The sequence below is a fragment of the Chenopodium quinoa genome, unplaced genomic scaffold, assembly GCF_001683475.1.
Source record: "Chenopodium quinoa cultivar QQ74 unplaced genomic scaffold, ASM168347v1, whole genome shotgun sequence".
NCBI lineage: Eukaryota > Viridiplantae > Streptophyta > Magnoliopsida > Caryophyllales > Amaranthaceae > Chenopodium > Chenopodium quinoa.
The window spans coordinates 2462386-2475552 of record NW_018745080.1 but is presented as its reverse complement, the minus strand read 5'-3'; the positions used below and the strand labels follow the sequence as shown (position 1 = coordinate 2475552).

Below are 13167 nucleotides of genomic sequence, written 5' to 3'. Positions count from 1 at the left end.
ATGCTGAAGCATAGGAACTCGGGCAGCCGTCTTCTGAGTCTTGCGGATCAACATGCGCTTAACTTGTAAACGCCGCATCAGCTTTTGCCTGTTCTTTTGTTTCAGCTCGCCTTGTACAAACTTTATTTGTTTTTGTGTACTTTCGGCAGCTATGTTTTCCGCTATGTGGGCGGCTGCCGACTTTGAATTTTCGTAGTTTAAACATTCTGAACTTGATTTCTGTAATTCTTACTCAACGCTTGTGATTTTTCAATCTTTGTGAGTAGACTCTTCTTCTTACTTGCCTGATTTTCTTAGCTTTGAACTTGATTGCTTTTTTCTGAATTTTTCAAAATTTAGCTAAGTACAGAGCTTCGGCTTAGAAGTCTTTAGCTGATAACGCTTTATCCCCTTTACTTGGAATTTTTCCAAGTGTTGAGGTCTTGTTGAGATCTTCACATAGGAGCTCAGTATGTGAGTACCTTCTGCTCTCCCAGAACTTTGAAGATGATGTCTTCAGGGTTCTGAGCGCTACTGCTCTTGATTATTCTGGTGCAACTGAAGCTTTGTTGTAGCTTGCACATACATATTTATTCCTGGCATTTTGCTCGATTTTAATTCATCCGAGGGAACGACTACCTTAGACATAATGCCAAGGCAGTGACCATCTGAAGTACAAGGCACAATTATGCAATACTTCAGAGGTGCAATCACCACCCGGAATTGACTTGCCGAAGCACAAGGCATCACTATGCAATGCTTCGGGCATTTTATCAGTTCTTATTTTCGGCTATGTCCTAGATGAGCCTATGGCCTCTTCGCCGAGAGAAGCAAATCCATCTGAGGTACAGTGCATCATTATGCAATACCTCGAGGTTCTATTTACCACTCTCATATTGGCAGGTTCTCCGGCTTGCCGAAGCACAGTGCATCACAATGCAATACTTCGGACAGCACCGGGTGTAAACCTTGAGTTTTTTTTTCAAAAATCGGCAAAGGCAGAAATAATGAAAGCAGAATAAAATTATGAATAATTGTGGCTCAAAGGACTTTTATTAATCTGAAGGGAATGTACTTACACAGATTTTTCAAACATGAAATTTTCTAAGTACATCTGTGTTCCAGTGGTTTTTCAACTCAGTTCCATCTAACTGCCGAAGACGATAAGTCCCTGGTTGGAGATCATCATATATTTCATAAGGCCCTTCCCAGTTAGCTGAGAGTTTCCCATGGATGCGGCTTTTCTGAACAGCGGCGACATTCCGAAGAACCAAGTCCCCAACTTTGAGGAGCCTTGATTGGACTCTTCGGTTGTAGAACTTGCTAATTCTTTGCTTGTATGCTGCCATTCTGTCCCTCGCCGAATCTCGGATCTCTTCTAAGAAATCGAGGGACTCTTTCATGAGATGCTCATTTTCTTCGGCCGAGAATTGATTGACTTGGAGGCTTTCTGAGCCAATTTCCACTGGCAGAACGGCTTCGGATCCATACACCAATTCAAAAGGTGAATGCCCCGTGGCCTCTTTTTCAGTTGTCCGAAGTGACCATAGAGTTCCGGGAAGTTCTTCTATCCACTTGGACTTTTGATCTTCAACTCTCTTTTTGAGAGCGTTGAGTATCTGTTTATTTGCAGCTTCGGCCTGGCCATTACTTTGAGGATGACAGATTGCCGAATATGCAAGTTTTATGCCAAACTGATCTGTGTACCGCCTCAGCGGCAGATTGTCAAATTGTCTTCCATGATTGAAGACAAGCACTTTTGGAATGCCGAAGCGCGTGATGATATTCTGCCAGATAAATTTCCTGACAGTTTGCTTAGTTATGTTTGAAGCTGCTTCGGCTTCTATCCATTTGCTGAAGTAGTCGATTCCAACTATCAGCCATTTTTTCTAGTAAGGAGCCTCGGGGAACGGTCCTAAAATATCCAACCCCCATTGAGCAAAGGGGAGTGGATTCAGTATCGGCTGAAGGTCCCTTGAAGGCCTGTGAATGACGGGTGCGAATTTTTGACATTTTTCGCATTTCCGCACTAAGTCCTTGGCATCCTGGATCATGGTTGGCCAATAGTATCCTGCCCATAGTGCCTTATGGGCCAGGGTCCTCCCCCCAATGTGGTTTCCACAGATGCCAAAGTGGATCTCCCAAAGGATGTAATCCGCATCTGTTGGACCCACACATTTCAGCAGTAGGGCAAAGAAGGATTTTTTCAGCAGCTCCCCCTTGTAGACAATGAACCTTGAGGCTACCCTTTTCATTTTCGCTGCTAAGTTCTTGTCCTCGGGCAGCGTTCCTTGCAGCTTGTAAGCCAAGATGGGATCTATCCAACTAGGATCGGCTTCAGCGCACTGGACCTCAATTTCTGGGTCAATGCTTCTGTTTCGGCGCACCTCCACGTATACGGATCGGTTCAGCTTTGTAAGAGTTGAACTTGCAAGTTTGGAGAGTGCATCGGCTTGAGCATTCTGACCCCTTGGGATCAGCTTAATTTCAAAAGTTCTCAGCTTCGCTATAACTGATTTGATCTTGGAAAGATAGGAGATCATGGAGGGCTCTTTGGCCTCATACTCGCCCCGAATCTGGTTAGTGACTAGCTGAGAGTCTGTCTTCAGACAGACATGTTCGGCTTCGAGAGCTATGCACAATTCTAAGCCAACAACTGCTGCTTCATATTCTGCTTCGTTGTTAGAAGCCTTAAATGAGAATTTGAGTGCATACTCGAAGTTTTCGCCTTCGGGAGAAGTGATCACCACCCTAGCTCCCGAGCCATTTACGGTGGCTGAGCCATTCGTGAATACAGTCCAAGTCCATTTCCCTTCGTCGAGGGTTTCCTGATAGGAACACTCGGCTAGGAAGTCTGCTAAGGCTTGGGCTTTGATTGCTGCCCTCGGCTGGTAGCTTATGCTGAACTCGGTGAGCTCGAAGGCCCACTTTGTTAGTCTGCCTGATTTTTCCACCTTGCCGAGGACTTTTTCCAGCGGTTGATCTGTTAAGACCACTATCTGATGCGAATCAAAGTAGGGTCTTAACTTCCGAGCTGCCACTACCACTGCATATGCAACTTTTTCGAGAAGAGGGTAGCGCGTTTCGGCATCAGTCAAAGTATGACTGACGAAGTAGATCGGTTGCTGAACCTTTTCTTCTTCCTTCAGCAGCACCGCACTCACTGTAGCAGGGCTAACTGCTACGTACAGGTACAGTACTTCCCCCTCGGCTGGTCTTGCCAGCGTTGGAAGGTTTGCCAAGTGCTCCCGGAGCTGCTGGAAGGCTACTTTTTGCTCGTCTTCCCATATGAGCTCCTTTGATTTTGGAAATTTCAGCGCCTTGAAGAAGGGCAAACCCTTGTCCGAGGCTTTTGAGATAAACCTGGACAAGGCAGCCATCCTCCCAGTAAGGCGCTGAATGTCCCTTTTCGTCTTCGGCTCGGGAAGATCAAGAGCTGCTTGTACTTTGGCGGGATTGGCATCAATCCCCCTCTTGCTGACCATGAAGCCTAGGAATTTCCCAGACCTCACACCGAAGACACATTTCTTCGGATTCAGCTTCATCTGGTGTTTTCTCAGAATGGCGAACGTTTCAGCTAGGTCTGCAACATAGTCTTTCGCCTCTTTACTTTTGACGATGGAATCGTCAACATAGACTTCCATGTTGCGGCCTTTTTGTTCGGCAAACACTTGGTCCACCAGCCTCTGATATGTAACCCCGACGTTCTTCAGGCCGAAGGGCATCATTTTGTAATTATACACCCCGGCGCTTGTAACAAATGCCGTTTTTGCTCTGTCATCGGGGTGCATGAAAATCTGATGGTACCCAGAAAATGCGTCCATGAAGCTGAGCAGAGCGTGGCCACTTGTCGAGTCAACCAGCTGGTCAATTCTCGACAAAGGATAGAAGTCCTTCGGACAAGCCCTATTCAGATCCGTGAAATCTACGCACTTTCTACAGGTGTCATTAGCTTTCTGAACCATTACTACATTCGCCAGCCATTCAGGATATTGGCAGGGCTCAATGAACCCTGCGTCCAGAAGTTTCTTGACTTCGGCTGCGATGTCTTGGTTCTTCTGAGAAGAATAGTTCCGCTTCTTCTGCTTAATTGGCCGACATGTGGGGTCGACATTAAGCTTGTGCGAGATGAGGTTCGGATCAATTCCCGGCATGTCAGCTGCTGAGAATGCGAACACATCTCTGTTGTCCCGAAGGAGTTAGATTAGTTCAACACGGAAGTTCGGATCAAGCCCTTGTCCGATGTTGACGCATTTTTCAGTATCCCCCTCGGTCAACTGGATTGACTCAGTTTGCTCATCTGACTCCATTGCTTTGGAGCCAGATTCTTCCGGTTCAGGTCTACTGTCAATCTCAGCAGACCTTCCTTTCTTCGGCTGGCTTTCGTCCGAATCTTTTGGTCCGTCCGAAGAGCTCGCTTTTTCGGTCCCCAAAGATGCTTTCTTTTTTGGGGACCCCTGAGCCGAAGCACTTAGGCCTTTTGGCCTTTTAGTACCCCGCTCCTTTTCTTTCTCTTTTTCTTCCTCATCATCCTTGTCGCTTCGGCGACTCTTGGATGGCTTGAGGGAGTTACATTCCCGGGCCTCTCATTGGCTGCCCAGTATTTTCTCGGAGCATCCTTCGTCTGAGACATAGATCATTGACTGATGGTATGTCGAGACGACTCCTTGAACATCATGGATGAGAGGTCTCCCCATAATGACGTTGTATACTGATGGGGCATCGATGACCAAGAATTCGGCCATGATGCTTCGTCTTGCCCGGTCTTGGCCGAGGCTGACGGGAAGAAGAATTTTCCCATCTGGATATGAAGAAGAGCCGTTGAATCCAGTGACCGGATAAGGGACTGGAGTCAAATGTCTGCTCTCCAACTTCAGCTGGTCGAATGCCTTCCGAAAAAGTATATTTGCCCCGCTGCCACCGTCTACCAGTGTCCGATAGATGTTGTGGTTTGCGATGCTTGTCTTGATAACCAATGGGTCATCATGGGGATACACCACCCCCCTGCAGTCTTCGGCTGTGAACATCATGTTCGGCACCGGAGACTACGGTTTCTGGAACTCGGTATGATGAATCTGATAGGTTAGACCCCTCAGATGGCTCTTAAGTGCGTTCCGAGATATGCCACCGGAAATGGTCAGGATGTCATTGTGCCCTCCTTCGGGAGGTCTGTCCCTTTTCCGGTGATAGTTCAGTTCTTGCCGAGAATCTTTCTCAGCTTTCTTCTCTTCGCGGCATTCCGCAACATATTTCTTTAGATATCCTTTTTGGACCAGCTCTTCGATCTGGTCCTTCAGCTGAAGGCAGTCCTCGGTGCGATGCCCACGAGATTCGTGGAACTCACACCAATGGTCCTTCCCTTTCTTTTGATGCCAAGAAGGAGGTGGCTTCGGCTTTTTGAATCTTCCCTCCTCCCTCGTCGCACTAAAGATCTTAGTACGTGGTAAGGTGAGAGGGGTGTAAGATTCAAATTTCCCCAGATAGGGAGCCTTATCCTTCTTCGGCTCTGCGGTCAAGGGAGGTTCTGAGACTTTTGCCTTCCCTTTCCTTGACGCTGGAACTTCGGCCTGCTGCCCTTTTAGCTTCACAAGCCCTGATTGAGATTGCAGCTTTGCCTTGTTCCATTCCTCGGCTCGGATAAATTTATCTGAAGCGTCGAGGGCTTCTTCCAAGGTCTGCGGGGGATGCATGACCATGAAATCCAGAAACTTGCCAGCTTGCAAGCCATTCCGTAGTGCGAATACGGCCAGGCTTTGATCCAGACTTGTTATTTTGGACGACTCGTTGCTAAAGCGAGTCAAATAATCTCGGAGACTTTCGTCCTCCGCCTGCTGCAGGCCCATGAGCTCTGCAGTAGTTTTCTCTCGGCGATTAGCCGTGGAAAACTTGCTCTTGAATTTATTGTCTAGATCGCTCCAACCGGTTATTGAGCCTTCCTTCAGCCCTTTGGTGATCCATGATTGGGCCACACCTTTAAGGGTTGTCGGGAAGTACTTGCACCAGGTAGCTTCAGACCTGGGGTTAAGGTACATATGCCCCTCGTAAGAGGCTGTGTGGTCCTTCGGATCCGAAATACCGTCGTATGTAATGTGTGCCGGAATTTTTACCGTCGGCACATGTTCCTCCAGTATCCACCTTTGGAATGGGGAACTGGTCGGAACCATTACGGCCTTTCCCTTCTGCCGCGCCGAAGGAACCCTGCTTCTCCCTCTCAAAGAGGTGGATGCAGGAGGTGTCCCCTCGCGTGACATGGAGGGATGAGACCCTTCTGGGAAGGTGAGGCGACTATGCACCCCTCCTTCTTTGCCACCTAAGCGTTCATGAACGCTTCGGCGAGAGACATTGTGGCTGTCATGATGATCCTCAGAGTTCCGAGCTCTGGAATTTTTGGAGTGGCCGGAGCCTCTCCTCTGATTCTTCCCAGAACCGCCTGGATGCCCAGCCCTTCGGCCGCCTTCCCCTTTTGAGGATGGAGCCCGCTTCTCTCCCTCGGTTATACTCTTCCTTTTTCGATCATTTGATCTAGGAGGGGGAGAGAGTGATTTTTTTACCGATGGGAAACGTTCCCCCAAAGCATGCATGAAGTCCATGCACACAGCCATGGCTTTCATGACCTCCTCGATTGACAGTCCGGCAGGAGGAGTTGAACGCATGCTCGGTGAAGGATCACGCTTATGAACCTCACTATCCCTCGGCGAGTTCCCATTTTGGTAATCCCGTTGGGAAGGAGATCCTCCACGCAGATTTTCTCCCCTCGGGGAGTTGGAAGCAGTCGGTTCGGGCGACGGTGAAGGTGTTCTACCGGCCCTTACCGTTATAAGACCCGTCTTCCTAACTTTTTTAGAGCTCTTTGCACTCTTAGTCATTTGCTGAATTGGCTAAGATTCGAATGAGATTTTTGGCTGAATTTTTGTAAGTATCCCCACAGACGGCGCCAAATTGTTTCGGTCAGAAAACAATGGGCCTTCGGCTGGCCCTTCGGATGAGTGGAGACGAAGCCCAATTCGAGTGATAACCGAATTAGGGATTTCCTGCACAGCAAAGCAAACGTAAACTAGCCTCGGGGGGTGTGCCGAGGAAGGCCCCTCCGATGCCGAAGTCAGTACGGATACAAGAAGATGAGAGAAAAGCTATGCAAGAGAGTTTGTTGCTTGAGGCATTAAATGTGAATGAATGTAATTGTATTGAAATGAAAGTTTTTATACCTCTGTACCATTAGATAAATTGGGCTTGGTCAATCAATGGGCTGTCATTGATTGGGCCTTGCTATGTCTGACTTGGCAAATACATTGGAGGGTTGAACCTTGCCTATTGGGCTTCTATTATTTTCATTTGTGGACTGGGCCCAAATATAAGCATTTTGGACCCCAAACACTAGGCAAGTTAATGTTAAGATCTAACTAGCTATATCAACAACCCTTCTATTAGCCGTAGTGCTACAAGAGGTACTACTAGCTTTAATGAGCGACATAGCCTTGTTTGGTAAAAGGTATCAATTAAATCTACTCAATTCAATCTAGCAATATAATTAATGTTGAGGATGTGAGTTTTTACCTTGTTGAATTATATTATCTGTATAATAAGTCATAGTTAGAATACATGAACTCGTTTGATATTAATTCAAAATCTACCGCCATTGACTCTTTGACTCTAAAACCTATGAGTAATATATGAACATGGCAAACAAGTGAAATGACCATAGTAAACTAGAACTGTACAATTAAATTAAGGGTTATTTTTTGTAATTGTCAATGATTTTGCATTTTTTGCACTCACACAAAGTCAAGGGATTTATATGCATGATATTAATACAAGGCGTTAGAACATTTTGCGGGCTAGTATTTGGGCCTACAAAATGATGTGCATGTATTATTCAACAAATGGGTTGGGCCTACAGGTATGTTATCAAAATTTAAAGCCCTATTTGTTTACTTTATTTGGACTTTTGACGGGCTTATGTATTTGGGCTTACATGCAAATCATACAATGTATTCTGTATGGTCTTAATGATTTGCTTCTTCTTCCTAACTTCATGCTTATATAATGGATGTATAAATAGTTGCATAATGTAAGTTTCATTTCCATGAATAGAGGGTGCGCCAAAATCTATACCTGTAGAACATCTCCAAACGCCTATGTTGGCACAATCATAACATAGATCAAGTGATAATTTTAATTAATTTGCATCCGCTAGCATTTTCGTCGTAAATATTTTACATTTATTCAACCTACAACCAATGATCGTGAAAATCAACGATCACCAACATAACAAACATTAAATATAGTAGGATAGTCTTCATGTCATACTTCAACTTAACTCTCAACCGCCCCATCTAGCAACACATGAAATTTGAGCATCGTTGTTTTTTTTTTATTATATTTTTATTTTTTTTTAGTTTTAAATTCCTTGATTGAATAAACTTTATTTCATTTTCTTTAAAATAAACTTCATTATCAATTTGTTTTTGTATCATAGCCATGATCGACAATGCTTTATACACGTATACAACATATTTAAGGGTTCCTCAATCTTCCCCTTCTAAACATATTACCATTATAAATTCATCGATACAGTAAACTTTTACCACATGGTACATACATACAATCATGATATACACACTCTATGTTGCCACCCTAGCTAAGTGTCTCTTTAACATGATAATAATTGATACGATCAAGTGAACAATGATGTATAAGTGTATAACCAAACCAAAGGAGACACATTTTTACTATAGGACACAACCATGCGCATGAAAATCTTACATTCTTGCCCTAATATTGTCATGTCTTATTAAATTCCAATTACTGACCCACCAAAAAAAGCACAATTTAATTACCGTTACTGTTTGTAACATGTTTCCCTCGTTTCACACGTACACGTGGAAGCAAAAATTAGATACCTAATAAAGGAAGATAGTGATAAGTGATAAGACATGTTTGGTTCTTGTTACTTTGGTATTTTTGAGTGAAATTGACTGAAATTGTAATTTTTAGATTCTTCGTGAAATTGTTGATTAGAATCTTTGGTTTATTATTGTGTGTAAGATTGTATTGTGCTGAGTTTGGAAATTGATTTTGGCACTTTTTAGTTTAATTTTAACGTTTGTTGTGAGTAGAGTTGAAGATTATGCTCTCATAATTAAAATGCTCAAATTCATTTATAGAGTGTCAAGATCGTTTCCCTGCATTGTGCTGTAAATAGTTGTATAGAATTACCAGTTTGGAGTACATGAGGAGACTAGCATGGAGACTCATGCATAGTGCACCAAGCTCCACTTTAGTAAACGTAACGCAAACCAATAAAAACCCATTTGTCGATAATTACGAGAAAGTTGTACTCTATAGTAGATTTTGGATATGAGACTTCAGCTACAACTGAAACTAACTTAGCTCGAATAAAACTAGTGCATATAGCCTTGAGATAAAATTAAACACCTCATGAAGCAATCGTATCACAATAACTTTTATGATATATAAAAAATAACATGTCGATGTTATTTTACGTTAGGTTGACTAATTATTGACATGCATCTCGCAATAACATAATTAATGCATGCAAAAAAGTCTTATTGCTTTAGCAATGGCTTCACTTACAAGAACTCGGGAAGATATTACGGAGTAATTAGCTAGGTATATGTAGTAGATCGTTAACCTAAAAGATCATATCGGAATTACTTGCCGCCCTATACTCCAATCTGATCAGCCATGAGTAAGCACTACACTCGACTACTTGACGGTGGTGTAAGCCGTGTAACAGCGGCTATATGGTGTAATGATGAGTGAGGGTGATCATTTAATGGTAAGGTTGTCTCTCTTTCTAGATGCTTGCCATTATGATTGATATGAGGTGAGATATGATGTTGAGACGTGCATTATTTCTTACACATATTATAAAAAAAATTAAAACAAGAAAATAGAAAAACAAAACGAAAATCAATAATTATACAAGGTAAATCTGAATATTTCAACTTTGTGGGAGTTATTCTAGCTCACAAAATTGGTTGATGGATTAAGATGTGACGGCATACCACCAATATTGGCATTTAAATCATATTAAACAGTTCATTTGCGATATTTTTTTTTTTTTTTGACAAATGATATTATTATTTTTATTATAATAAAAAGTTATACACTATTTAGGTATAAATTTGACACTTTAGGGTTATTTCGGAAATTTTCAATAAGGTAAGTACTCGCACAAATAGTTTCTCAAAACAAGCACATACACATAACAATCACTTCACTCAAATAACAAACACGAACATAGATATATAGATTAATAAAGACTATACTCTTGCACTACATTGCAAGGATCGGATAGGTACAATTGAATGCCTTATTCACACATAAATACATCACTAGGGTGCTATAGCCCCAAATATGGCTATCATCCTTAAATAAGTTGGCAATCCACTTGATTAGTTGATTAGCTAGCTAATTATAAGTTTAGCTAGCTTAAACACAACATATTAAAAAAAAAACACCAAATACAATTCAAAGATTAATTAATTACCAGTAACTAATAACATAATTATACTGGAAATTAATTCATGAAGATCAAATTATTATTACTTCTTGAAGGTCTCCATCACCCACGTGTCATACGCGCAGCAAATGACATTAATCCCAGAAAATCCAGATTGAGTAAACAATGTCTCAAAGTCCTCTTTAGATCTTTCTTTACCACCTTGGTTATGAACCAAAGTGTGACAGTCCAAGCTAAAAACCATGTGTGATTCGAGGTTGCCTTGTGGAAGTACTGGTATAAGTGATTCAACTAAGATCACTTTCCCATTCTTTGGTAAAGCTTCATAGCACTTCTTGAGTATTTTCAAGCAATGTTCGTCGCTCCAGTCATGTAACACCCACTGTCATCACGTCAAAATTTATTCATTAGTGTCTTATACTTGTGTAACACAGACACAGTTATAATAACACGTACATGTGATGTGACAATTTCATAAGTGCCTTGTAACTGTTTAACGCAGTAACACGTGATGTGACAATAATTGTCACGTGAAAACTTTGATGCCCTACTATATGTACATAAGTCAAACTAAGTCATTATATGTCATTATATTCAAATTGATGATTATTATTTATCATAATGTAATAAAACTTAATGCCTTACCTTCATGAAGATGGTATCGGCTTGAGGTACGCTCTCAAACATGTCGCCACCAATATGCTCCACACCTAATAAAAAACACGTACATAATTATATTAATTTTCACAAAACTTCAATAATACAAATAATTGAGCAAATATTAATTCTAAGAAGATAAATAAAAAAAATTACCTGGATAAGAAGGAGCATCAGCAATAACATGAGGTAAATCATAATTGAGTCCCTTAATGTGAGGATACTTCGCAACAATCATACTCACATTAACACCAGTGTTACCACCAACATCGACTAACACCTTAACATCATCAAAACCATTGTACTTTTCTAGGAGCTTTTTCATGACCAAGATGGTGTGGTGTGCCATCCCTTGGTTAAATACATGGTTGAACCTTGCATCTGTTCCGGTGTAGTCAAATTGAATTAATCCATGAGCTCGCTTGAAGGGTACACCGCCTTCTTTGATGTAATCGTTCAAGTGAAACCTACAAAATAACACAATTTTTTACATGCACTCATTCAATTTTCTAAATCTGTATCATTTGACCTTGATTAATTGCCTTTATACAAAATATAGTAATATTCAGTATTGGGTTATCACTTGTAATAAATAATAACTGTACAATATATTACTTGTATATATCCCCCCCATCCTAAATAATAATAATAATAATAATAATAATAATAATAATATTATTATTATTATTATTTAGGGTGGGGGGATATATAAAGGGAAAAAAATCCATAGTACTACTTATATATTAGTTTTATGCTCATTCCTTTCAATATGATCTGACCTTCCAAGTTAATACAGTTGATGAACTATACATGTCTATTTCACAACAAAAGACACGTGATTTTAAACTGTTTGAAGCATTTCTTATCCTCTTAAGATTATAGTGGTATTTACATGTAGCATACAAAAGCGTTACTTTATAAAATAGTACTAAAGTCATTTAATTTAAAAATTAGGTCAAGTGTTGTAATCAGTTGTTAGTGGTTATTTAACTGATTTATTCGTCCACGTGGTCGTATTGGAGGTTGAATTTTTCCATACTACAGAGTAGTTGAATAAAAATTATGTACGGAGTATTGATTTAATTATTATGTGATCACAGTAAGCTCAAGTCAATATAAAGCTAGGGTTTTTAATTAGTCGTAACTAGTAAGTCATTTGCCGATCAAGGCCCTTAGTCTTTGGTTGAAGCAATTGTCAACTTATTCCTCAAGTCGGAAGGGAACTTGCAGCTGTAAAAATAGAAGGATGTAAGAGCTACTTAAATATTACCGGTTCGTTTCGTTTTTATCATTGGAAATTTTATTGTGAGATAAAAAAGTCAAAGTAGAAATAAGAAAAATGATCAGATGAATTACGTACGTATATAGATGTATATATGGTAATTACCATTATATATTATATATATATATATATATATATTTATTTATATATATATATATATATATATATATATATATATATATATATATATATATAAGAAGTATGTAAAATTCAAAAATATCAAAAATGAAGGGAAAAGAGATCATACCAACTCTCCATCATGACCTTGTCAAAGGTGCAAAGCAAGCAATGGGCCAAGAGAGCCTTGACCATCATTACTAGCAAGATACTTGCAAAGTGGTGCTGGTCCATACACCCTTTGATCACCACCTTTTTCTCCCTTTTGGAGCTTGCATGTTAAGACCGAGTGGCTTGCCAAGAGCTGGAGCATCCGGTCCAACAATATCGGGGCATTTGGGTTCTTAGCCCCAATCTTCTTCGCAATCTCGGGAGTTGAGATGCACGCGCCTTCCCTTGCATCTAAAATGATGTCAAGGATCTTAAGCTCAAAGGCAGATTTTAAGATCATTGGCAAAGCAATTGCATTAGCCAAGTTACAGTGAAACCGGCTAATTTTTCATCTTAGTCTATGGATGTTGGTTGTGTGTGGTAACCATTGTTGATCACTTGTGATGTCATTTTTATATATATATGGAAAGTGAAAGGAGCAAAGACACAATAGAAGTTTAAGGTAATTGTAAATAAACCTTGCAACAACTGCCTT

At 41.0% G+C, this 13167-nt stretch overlaps 1 protein-coding gene and 1 pseudogene across 1 annotated transcript; both read right to left on the bottom strand.

The window, feature by feature from the left end:
- Positions 1 to 5024: 5024 nt before the first annotated feature.
- LOC110709592 lies at positions 5025 to 6845 on the bottom strand. The gene has a single exon (XM_021887807.1). It carries the CDS (start codon positions 6843 to 6845, stop codon positions 5025 to 5027), a length of 1821 nt encoding a protein of 606 aa, XP_021743499.1.
- A 2967-nt stretch (positions 6846 to 9812) lies between these two features.
- Positions 9813 to 13155, bottom strand: LOC110709616 (annotated as a pseudogene).
- Between the last annotated feature and the right edge of the window lie 12 nt (positions 13156 to 13167).